General features: G+C 31.2%; 4 protein-coding genes across 4 annotated transcripts in view; 2 read left to right on the top strand and 2 right to left on the bottom strand.

Annotated features, from left to right (window-relative positions):
* Positions 1-11,015, bottom strand: part of LOC119833728 (proteoglycan 4-like) — a 29,180-nt gene that overhangs the window by 16,667 nt on the left and 1,498 nt on the right. The window lies entirely within an intron of this gene.
* Positions 2,983-5,305, top strand: LOC119833731 (60S ribosomal protein L26-like). The gene is made up of 4 exons (XM_038357890.1): positions 2,983-3,084; positions 3,310-3,490; positions 4,052-4,192; positions 5,132-5,305. The coding sequence occupies exons 2-4, from the start codon at positions 3,323-3,325 to the stop codon at positions 5,267-5,269; spliced, it is 447 nt and encodes a 148-aa protein (XP_038213818.1). The 5' UTR covers positions 2,983-3,084; positions 3,310-3,322; the 3' UTR covers positions 5,270-5,305.
* LOC119833729 (bifunctional lysine-specific demethylase and histidyl-hydroxylase NO66-like) lies at positions 6,494-8,402 on the top strand. Its single transcript, XM_038357888.1, has one exon. The coding sequence runs from the start codon at positions 6,758-6,760 to the stop codon at positions 8,384-8,386; it is 1,629 nt and encodes a 542-aa protein (XP_038213816.1). The 5' UTR covers positions 6,494-6,757; the 3' UTR covers positions 8,387-8,402.
* LOC119833730 (protein PBDC1-like) lies at positions 8,876-9,853 on the bottom strand. Its single transcript, XM_038357889.1, has 3 exons — positions 9,673-9,853; positions 9,492-9,590; positions 8,876-9,388 (listed from the first exon to the last, which is right to left on the bottom strand). Exons 1-3 carry the CDS (start codon positions 9,673-9,675, stop codon positions 8,999-9,001), a joined length of 492 nt encoding a protein of 163 aa, XP_038213817.1. The 5' UTR covers positions 9,676-9,853; the 3' UTR covers positions 8,876-8,998.

Here is an 11,015-nt window from a genome sequence, read left to right as displayed (position 1 = left end):
ACTTCACAGAAATTCAGCTTGTTGGGACTTTATGTAACTTCACCCTCATTTTTTGGTCTAAATTGACCGGACTATGTAATAGACATTCACTTACATTAAAATTTTTAAACACTAAAATAAAGTTCCGTCGAGAGATTACAATACTAAGTATAAATTATAGGCAAATTTTTACATAAATATATATTATATAGATTTCCTTAATCATAATGATTTTAAAAAACATTTTTAAAACTGTCAAAATTATTATTAATAACCATAACAATAACAACTTTAAAAACTCATAGTGAATGTGTACGTTCAATCTTTAAAGTATCGATTTTCATAGCTAATATTTATTATTTTAGGATTATTCCTACCTAGTAAATTTAAAACCGAAACATATTTGAGAATTTTCCAAAACATGCATACTTTATATTTCGTACGTTGCATACAAACTAAGTGGTCGCCTTTAGGGCTGCCTAGCTTAGCAATTGATACGGGGCCCCGCATTACGTGGGCCTCAAGAAAAATAGTGTGTAAATATACTAATATTATAAAGCTGAAGAGTTTGTTTGTTTGTTTGAACGCATGAACTACTGGTACGATGTGAAAAATTCTTTCAGTTTCAGCCCATTTATTGAGGAAGGCTTTGGGCTATATAACATCATGTACTAAGGTCGAAATTCGAACATTACTATGTTCATCTGAGTATATATAATACATGAGCGTGTTTGTCAAATGCATGGTAGTGTGTGTAATATTTTTGTATATTTGCATTCTGTAGTCCGTTATACAAACTATGAGTCATAAGTGTACCTAATTTATATCTATAAATTTCTCATATAGGCTATTTTTACAGAAAATCTCTAAAAATATTTTAATTATATTAATCATATATAAAATAATAATATCTTTGAATACGATTGGATAGATCGGGCCGGGTATTATTGATTTTAAAATTACTTGTTGAAAATACTTGTATAACATTGCTTCAAGGCTGCAATACGTCATGGTTTTGAAATATAGAAGATCAAACTGCATAAAGACGGAATTTATATATGTTTGGGGCCTCGCCTCGTAATGCTTTGGTGCAGCTCTGAATAAGGAAACCTGAATCTTCCCGCATACAATCCAAACAATATGGCAACACATCCGCAACTTATGATATGGACGCTTTATAGCCGGCTTGTATGGTTCCTACTCTTATGAAGAACATAAATATACATATTGATATACTTACCTTCTACCTACTTACATTTACATTTTGAAAATACATTATCTAGAATTCATTTTATTTATTTTTCAAAGTTTATGATTTTGACATCTAAAGAAGACCCCGACTTTTATCGATCATTTAAATGGATAATTTACATATCCTCACCCTAATTTAAACTACCTAAAGTACCAACGTTTTCTGGCTTCGTCTTCCTGACTGAATATCTTTTACTTTATACGTATGTTTAGAGTTTCAATTGTCTATTCTTAACGGACATCCCTTAAAACGGTTGAAATTCCCAATTGGCATGTTATTTTTTAGCAAAACATAATACAGTTTTTATTCTTCAAGGTCATAAAACACGCAATGATGGAGCATACCGAACGATCGAACTGCTACCTATTTGGTTTTGTGCGTGTGCAAATATTAAAACATTAAATATTTGAAACCCTTAAATGCATATATTTTTTTTTTAATTTACAAATGTGACACGAGTTAATTTTATCTGTTAAAAAATGTCTAAAATGATTGATATTAAGCAAAATGAGATTCTGTTTTATTTTATTTTGTTGTTATAGCTGCGAGGAAAATATACCGTATAACGTATAACTGCCCATCCGTCACAGTTTATAAGTTACAGCCTGGTGACTGACCATGAGCCCGTACACTTTCTAACTTCTTACGTGTAGTTTTAAATCAATAAAATAAACAAATATGCTTTAAAATAATAATCCAAAAAACACGCTTTATCGGTGGAATTGTGTAAATTGTCATACATGCTCATACACAGGGAACAGGTACGTGAGGAAATTACTGAATCCTGGCAGGATCGCCAGAATTAAATTATCAGGCTAATAAGATAAATTCAATTATTATATTGTCACCGATCCTTTGTTAGTGTAAAACGTTTCAATTAAATCTGTCCTTTAAAAGTATGACAAATTCGAGTCTTAAGGGGTCGGTTACGTACAAACATACAAGTGTAGTTATTAAAAGCGTAATAATAATGCAAATTCATTTTAATATATACTTGAAATACGAATCACTGGCGAAGTATTATGTATAGGAACATGTACACATGTAATTAGGTGGACAATTTTTTTTTTATTGTTTTTGGTAACAATTTTTACACTGCTTACCAACGGATTTACTAAAACTACTAACTGCTGCTGCTAAACATAGTGCTGCTACTAGTACAACATATAGATACATTTTAAATAATAAATTACATTTAGATAAATTAAAAATATAACTTAATTATATTTAACTCTCTCAATAGGGAGATGTGGACTGAGGGAAGAGAGGCCTTTGCCCAGCAGTGGGACAGTCATGGCTGATTAAAAAAAAAATAAAAAAATAAAAAAAAATATATTTAACAACAAACATAACAAAACAATACATTATTAATACCTAAAATCTCACAAATACTGGCCACTAACATCCGTACTCATTCGTATAATGTACAAAAATTTGCAACTGTGGGGCACGGATTTTGCACGAAAGTGAATCACCGAAGTTATAGTTACGTAGGTAATTCTTTTTAATGAAACTGCTTGATACAAGTGCCCTCTATGAATATTAATTTGCATTAGCAGATACAGGCATAGCCATAGACTATATACTTATATAGCAATACCAATCTTTTATTTATCTATTTTCTGCACAATAAAACTAAATAGAATGACGTGATTAACGAGTTTATTTGTAAGCAAAATAACTTTGTTGTATCGTTTTTTTATTGTAATAATTATTTTTTTATATAAGTTTCAATCTGACAAAACTTAGTACCATTTTGAATATTTTTTATATGGCAACACTAAACTTAACATACACATTTGTTTTTAATCTGTATGTCTTTTTAGATTTGATTCTTTGCCGTGTCGATTCGGGTAGGTCTTTCAATCCCAAAATATCATAGTAAACGTTATAATTTTTAACTTAAAATCACCAGATTTTTCTTTTATAATAGTCTTAAGATATTCAGCAATGACTATTTCCCAAATTTACGCATTCAGTGCTTTTAAAAAACATTCCGGGAGTTTGACATCAAACACGCACAAACGGTAACCTATTGAAACAGCGCAGTGAAATAAATGTGATATTTTGAATTTCAGCGAAGACGCCAGTATGAAGTACAATAAACTGGTTACGTCCTCGAGGAGGAAAAACAGGAAAAGGCATTTCAGCGCTCCTTCCCACATCAGGAGAGTACTTATGTCCTCGCCTCTTTCCAAGGAGCTCAGGCAAAAATTCAACGTTAAATCGATGCCCATTCGTAAAGACGACGAAGTACAGGTGAATATCTTAAATTTTTTAACACGAAATATAACCTATTTGCCGATTAAAACACCCTAGCCTACCTATATTTCGTAGCATTATTTGTCATGAAATAACAAATTTAATAGTTGTCGTTTATACACGTGTTTTTTTCATATTGAGCTAATGTTATGTTTATTACTACAAAAGATTTTCTAAATGCAAAACAAAATGATGATGACAAACCATTCTTAGACCTCAGATATTTGTCGTCACTGGAGAGGTGAACTTGAGGTTTTCTCTAGTCAGCTTCAAAAGTGTATGGCTAATCTGTGCCATGGTGTATTTATGGCTCTGATTGTTTTGCAAATTAGAATAATAATATACCAAATATGACAAAAAATGTACTAAAATGCCATGTGCTGAAGAATGAATCCTAAACATTAATGCTTGCCGACTGTCTAAATACATTAAAATATATGCCGACAAGATGTTAAACTATGAAACAATTGTTTTTTTTTTTATTATTTGTGAAACAGTACCATATATGCCAAATATTTTCTGTAGATAATTTAAAAATAGTTAAAATTGTGGTGACAGGTTGTTCGTGGTCACTACAAAGGACAACAAGTTGGCAAAGTTGTGCAAGTGTACAGAAAGAAGTTTGTTGTCTACATTGAGAGGATTCAGAGGGAAAAAGCTAACGGTGCCAGTGCATATGTTGGCATCCACCCTTCAAAGGTTTGTTTTCAAATTGTAGTGTTTCTATATCACATTGCATGCAAGCTGTTACTCTGATTTACAAGTAAATGTTTATTTTGTATTAAGTTAATAGCAATGTTCTCTTCCCTTGATGGCTGACATCAATGGAATGGAACATTCATCATCTTTCTTGACTTAATGTTGTCTCTTCATGGCCCATTTTGTTTTGGTTACTTTTACTGAAAATGTTACATATAATTAATAAAATACTATATATTATGAGATACAAAGGATTCTGTAAAAGTAAGCTAATGAGCAACTGCAAGTAAAATTGGTTACCTACCTAAATTATGTATCTACTAATAACAATAATAGAAATGCAGGTCATGTAAATCCTTTATGATGCCCTAAAAACAATTTTACTTATTTTGCAAATGCAACATAGAATTTAATTTTATTAACTCTGGACATACATAGCAAACCTTGAAAATAAATTTTCGATCCCTTATCTGATCTGGGAATGCATCCTTAAGATGCCCATTGAAAGTATTTTTTGTTTATAAGATAATAGCTTTGCCCGCAGCTTCATATGCGTTAAATTCTGAGTAGTACCCCTCTACATCCTTTTCTTTTTTGTTATACATATAAACTTTCCTTGTTAATCACTATCTACTTTAAAAAAAACATCCAAATCAGCTGTAATTTAAAGATCTAAGCATACACACACAGATGGCAAAAAACTATTTTATGCTATGTAGTAAAAAAAAATATGTAATAAAATAAAATTTCTTCTCAATATAAAATTATATGATGAAAATATTTACACTTAGGCTTTATTATGTCACATATTGGTGAAAATCAATATGTGCATGATATTGTTACTGCTGAGACAGTTCCATGGCTCTGAAAATCGAAAACTTTGATCTGATTATATCCTTTTATAATAATATAATAATAATACAAGTTTGATAATTGCAGTGTGTCATCGTCAAGCTAAAAATGAACAAGGATCGTAAGGCGATCTTGGACCGCAGAGCAAAGGGTAGATTGGCGGCACTCGGCAAAGACAAGGGCAAATACACTGAGGAAACCGCTACTGCTGTAGAGACCTCGTGAACATAGATTTAAGAACAATAAAATTATTAAAACACACATGACTTTTCTCTTTTGAAATCAGTATGCCCGTCTGAAACAAATCATTGAAAAATAATTATATTAGTATAATAAAGTTTGACTCTACTATTTATTTCAATAAGCAATCGAAATGTTAGCAATTCATAAATATTAGAAACAAGTTAAAAGCCATACAAATTTATAAACCTTTTGTTGTTTGACAAATTCGTCATTTTTTCGACTACTATGCTATAGATAACACATGGTTTGCGTTGAGGCTTAAAATGAATAGTTAAAATAAATGACATCATAAACCAAAAGTTCGGAAGGATATTTATCTCGCTAATATTTAAATTATTTTTACAAAAAAAAAAAATAGGTGTCTGCTTGATATGAATTGTTCTAGGCATTTTGCTGAGAAACTGACGATTGTATGTTGGCTTTAACAAAATAAATAAATTGATGCCAATTCAATTCCTGTTTAACAATAACACATTTTATATTAACATTAAAAAATATCGCAAGCTCCCAAAAGTTTCTCGCTTGTATACATTCATGTTCTTTAATCATAACTACATACAATAACATTAAAAAATTAAATCGACTCTAGTCACTCTGTTCCAGTAACGAGCCTCGATCGTATGTATGTTTTTTCTTTGTGCTTTGTAATTCCGTCTAATTGATCTCAATAAAGTTGAAATTATTTGAATTTTTTTTCCTTTTGGTTCGAGGTTTTAAGCAGTGCCATTATGATTGATTTTATATAAAGTTTGCTTCTTTAGCTACAATTTTCATCATCGCATTTTAGCACTGTCCTTAGTCAATGTTTACCAAAGTTTGTGTACAATACAGCCGACGTATCTTGGCGAGCCTGAATTTCGTGCAGAACGCTACGCAATAACTCTTTAGGAGCCAAATGGTGATATGAGGCGACGACTATACGAGTGTACATGCGCGAAATTTCGAACATAGGCTCTGCCTATGTTGGAAATCCAAGATACGTCGATCGGATTGTACCTAGTTATTATTTATTATTGAAGTGAAGCGAAACACAAATAAGCGTAAGTGTGCGCTGTGTGGTCCATAGATTATACATTTATATACGAGTGTGGTCTGTGGATCCGATGATCCACAGGCTACATTGATTTCAGTATTGTCAAATGACAATTGACATATTTTGTCATTTAGCCTACAGCGATCCAATTTGATAGATAACCTAAAGTGAAAATTCATGCTGTTTTCAATATATTTCTTTTAAAATTAAATCCATCTTTGTGATGTCTAATTAGTTAAAGCAAGAATCATCAAGTGTTTTAATGTGTAAAGTGTAACTTGGTGATTGTGGTATAAATTATTCTTTGCATAATGGATTAGCCGGTATCAGCGTTTGCCGTTTATAATACTCTTAAACCCAAAAAACAAAAGAAAAATAAAACAAGAAAGCCAGCGTCACCGAAAATCTTACCAAAAAAAACTGTAGACAATGATACGATGCATAAAATTGGATTAAAACTCAAGAAAAAGGGAAATATACAAAAAAATGGTAAGGTTACTAAAAAGAAAACCCAGAATAAAAAAAAAGTGACTCAGAGAAAAACAAAAGTGAAAATTGATAAAAGACTTGATGATAAAATCCTGATATCAGATGATGAAGACATCCCTCAGCTAATACAAGGACCTTTACAATGTGACATTTCGATAAATACAAATGACATAGATTCTGGGACATACTCCCCTCAAAGCAATGAAAGCTTTGAATTCACTCCTGTGAAAACCGACAGCAGTGAAGAAGGTTTAAAAATTCTTAAGTGGATGATAGCACCTTGTACAGTTGATGAATTTTTAAATCAAATCTGGGAAAAGAAGCCCATTCATATTTCTAGAAAGAAACCTAAATACTATAAGGAGCTTATTACAACACCAATGATAGATAAAATGCTAAGAACAGAGAATATTCAGTTCACAAAAAATATAGACATTACATCTTATATAGATGGCAAAAGAGAAACACATAATCCAGCTGATAGAGCCCTTCCTCCTTTAGTGTGGGATTACTACCTAAATGGTTGTAGCATAAGGCTATTAAATCCACAAACTTACATGTCTCGATTACACTTGCTTAATGCTACCCTTCAAGAATTCTTCAACTCATTTGTGGGGGCTAATGCCTATTTAACACCACCAGACAGCCAGGGCTTTGCACCTCACTATGATGACATAGAAGCATTTATATTACAAACTGAAGGAAAGAAACGTTGGCGTGTTTATAAGCCCAGGGAAGAAAATGAAGTACTTCCACGTGTTTCATCAAAAAATTTTACAGATGATGAAATAGGTTCACCAATGATGGACATTGTTTTAGAGGCTGGAGACATGCTTTATTTTCCTCGTGGATATATCCACCAAGGTGTGACTATTGATGGAGAACATTCACTTCATGTAACAATAAGTATGTACCAAAAACACTCATGGGCAGATTTATTTGAAAAAATGTTACCAGCAGCATTACAACTTGCAATAAATGAAAATGTAGAATTACGGCGAGGATTACCATTTGATATTTACGACAATTTTGGTATAGTACATTCTGATGTAAATACCCCTCGCAAGCAAGAAATTACTGATTTAATTATAAGCATGTTTGATAAAATTAAATCACATTTACCAATTGATGAAGCTGTTGATCAAATGGCTAAAAATTATCAAAGAGATGCTTTACCACCAGTTGTGTCCGATTTGGAGAAAGCTGTAACTGTGTATGGAGACACAGATGTTATGGTAGATGATGGAAAGGTGATTAACAGAGTGGAAATAAGCCTGGACACTAGGATTAGATTGTTAAGAAAAAATGTATTAAGAATGGTATCAGAAGACTGTATAAGATTGTACTATCATGTTGCAAATTCTCTGGAGTATCAAGGAAATGAATTACCTTTCTTGGAAATAGAAGAAGACATGGCCCCAGCAATAGAAACTTTAATAACATCATATCCAGAATATGTGTCTGTTGAAAATCTAGATTTACAAGATGACTTTAAAAAATTACAAATTGCTGATGTATTATGGACTAGGGGATTAATTATGACTGAATACCCATTAGAAAATATTGATGATGATTAAATGTTTCATAAGACAATTGTTTATTTTCTATCAAATACCATGTTCAAATTGGATAAGAATTTTATTTTAATAGCTTGATAGATCCTCCCTTATTATATCATCAATAATGAGATTTTAAAAAATAATACACATATCTACTGCAATACAAAATTTATTATAAAAATGTATGAGTAATTGAGCACCTCATTCATTTTATAAATTGATAATATCATCTTGGGTACATGTCTTAGCATACGTTTTTCAACCAAATACATTTGTAGTAAAAGTTTTTCTCATTAAAATTGCTGTTGGCAAACAGAATCCTTTATACCATTGAAGTAAATAATATAAAGACTTAAATATATGTACAGTCTTATATTGTTAAAAATGATCATTTACATAAATGGAAACTAGATCTAAGAGTTATGTTTCTTAAAAATTGATGTGTACTGGCAGGCTTATATAATTAGAGTTCAATTTAAAATTGCTTGTAATAAAGTTTTTTTTTAAATAGAATTAAAGGTGATGGTAAAGTACAAGCTACAATAAAGTACAGGTGATTATAATTTTAGTTCTATTTCTTGATTATGGCAAGACTGTATTTTTAACACAGTATACTTATGTTTAGATAACTCATGCTATAATTTCAGTTTGATGATTTTGCTCCTCCATGTTTGCTTTAGATGCACATTTATATTTTTTCTTTACTTCATTGTTTAACCCCTCACGATTTCTTGCTATTTCTATAGCATAAAATTGTACCCGAGGAACCAGTATTGTGTTTGATTCTGAATAATCACCTTTAGTATCTGCCCTCATTAATGTACCAAAACTGTAATCTTCAACAATACTTTTAAATTTTTCACAATAAGCTCGCCATTTTGCTTTATTTGTGTTGTTTTTTATTTCATCTTCTTTGATGTATGATACATCTAAATCAGGGAAATCTTGTCTGAAGTGTGTGTATATAAGATCATCATGTGGTGTCAGTTTAAGCCACCTTGTATCCACTGAACACAAAACCTGCAATTTTTTACTACGTTTAATTACTGTTAACCTAGCCTTTGCGTTAAATAATAACCAATATAATATTTTTTAAGTATACAATAATTTCATATTAACATACATTAAAATAAATATCACTATGCTCCATTGCCCTAGCTGCCCATAAATGCTCTAAGGTCTCATCATTACCAAATTCTTCTGCTGGTCTGGTGAGTACGTCCTGAAACACAAATTCGAGGCATTGGAGTACAGTTCAAGAGCAAGTTGTGTAAAGTTTTTGTAATTCATAATAGTATTCTAACCATATTTAATACAAATAAATGTGTAGAGAACAATTATAATTATAAATTTTTATTGTTCTATGCAAATTATTGTAAATTTAACGAAAACTCCTTCACAAATCACACTGCAATTACAAACACGAGTTTCTTTTGACTTTTAGGAATAAGAGCCGCAAAATGCGAATTTCGATTGACTTTGACAGTACAGAATCTGTCGTTATGCTGTCACCGCATTATAACATTACATGTTTCTTCTCTGTGGTACTGACTTAAAAGTATAACATAGGTACATTTATTGCATAAATATTATAATATTATGGGACAGTAAGGGAGTCAGACATTTTTTTAAATATATATGCAATGGTAAAAATATTGTATAAAATGAAGTTTGAACGAAGCTTGAAGTTAAAGGAGAAGTTTATTGTATGAGAATAATTGTTTTTGACAAAGGCTAAACCGCCTTTAAATTGTCCTAATTAGATGAATTTAAATTAGCCCTTGGAACGTGGGATGCAGCACCTTTGAAATAAAAAAAGAATTGTAAAAATATATTCACCCTGTAAAAAATTATGAGATAACAAACAAAAAAATACGATGACACATACAAAATTGAATAAAAAGATAACAAATTAATCTTTATTAATCTTTGTTTATATTTTATATTGACTATTAACAAAGTGTTGTTGCTGGTGCTTACAACTTAGATTTTTCATTTATTTATTACTGGTGTTGACATTTACAAAAAAGTGTTTTGAACGTGACCGGATTTAGAACGAGATAGCAGTAACCGCAAGCTTTGTTAAATATGGGACAAAGAAAGAGATAAAATATTTTCAGATTTTATGTTTGAAACTTGACTCTCACTAGTATTTGATTGGAGATTGGTAAGAAGAAGGTGGCGCATGCGCTGTAAGCCGACGCCATCTCTAAACTACTGTGCTTATTACTTGTTGAGAAATTTCAATGATTTAAGATTTTATTTTATGCTAAATTATATTAGACAAGTGGTAATTATGGAATTTCTTATTTGTGACTGAGTGCCAGTGTTTTTAATAAGTGTTTACTAACTTAGATGAGAGAACACTGAAGGCGGGTATCGGTGTTGCGGAAGTTCTTAGATATAGGAACGCATATTTTTTACGACTATTTCCATTACGATCGTTACACATCGTTTTTGGACATCTTTTAACGTTTTATTTTTGAGTGACGACTTGTCATAGATATTGCTCCGCCTTAAAACAGTTTTTAAGACTAGTGATAGAAAAAGCGGGCTGTTACTTTGGCGTTCTTGCGCGCGTACCGCCTATACATAGACAACTTGTGTTATGTATGAAATATGAATTATTGTTTTGGGTCAAAGACAT

This window comes from Zerene cesonia, chromosome 18, assembly GCF_012273895.1.
Source record: "Zerene cesonia ecotype Mississippi chromosome 18, Zerene_cesonia_1.1, whole genome shotgun sequence".
NCBI classification, from domain to species: domain Eukaryota; kingdom Metazoa; phylum Arthropoda; class Insecta; order Lepidoptera; family Pieridae; genus Zerene; species Zerene cesonia.
The sequence above is the reverse complement of the archived record's forward strand: the minus strand, read 5'-3'. Positions and strand labels throughout refer to the sequence as shown.

What these genes read in the sequence shown, in the direction of transcription:
- LOC119833731 (XM_038357890.1), top strand. Translation starts at nt 3,323, where the DNA reads ATGAAGTACAATAAACTGGTTACGTCCTCGAGGAGGAAAAACAGGAAA. An exon ending in GTAAAGACGACGAAGTACAG is followed by an intron (nt 3,491 to 4,051) that starts GTGAATATCTTA and finishes TTGTGGTGACAG; the next exon opens with GTTGTTCGTGGTCACTACAA. An exon ending in TTGGCATCCACCCTTCAAAG is followed by an intron (nt 4,193 to 5,131) that starts GTTTGTTTTCAA and finishes TGATAATTGCAG; the next exon opens with TGTGTCATCGTCAAGCTAAA.
- LOC119833729 (XM_038357888.1), top strand. Translation starts at nt 6,758, where the DNA reads ATGCATAAAATTGGATTAAAACTCAAGAAAAAGGGAAATATACAAAAA.
- LOC119833730 (XM_038357889.1), bottom strand. An exon ending in ATAGTGATATTTATTTTAAT is followed by an intron (nt 9,389 to 9,491) that starts GTATGTTAATAT and finishes AAAAAATTGCAG; the next exon opens with GTTTTGTGTTCAGTGGATAC.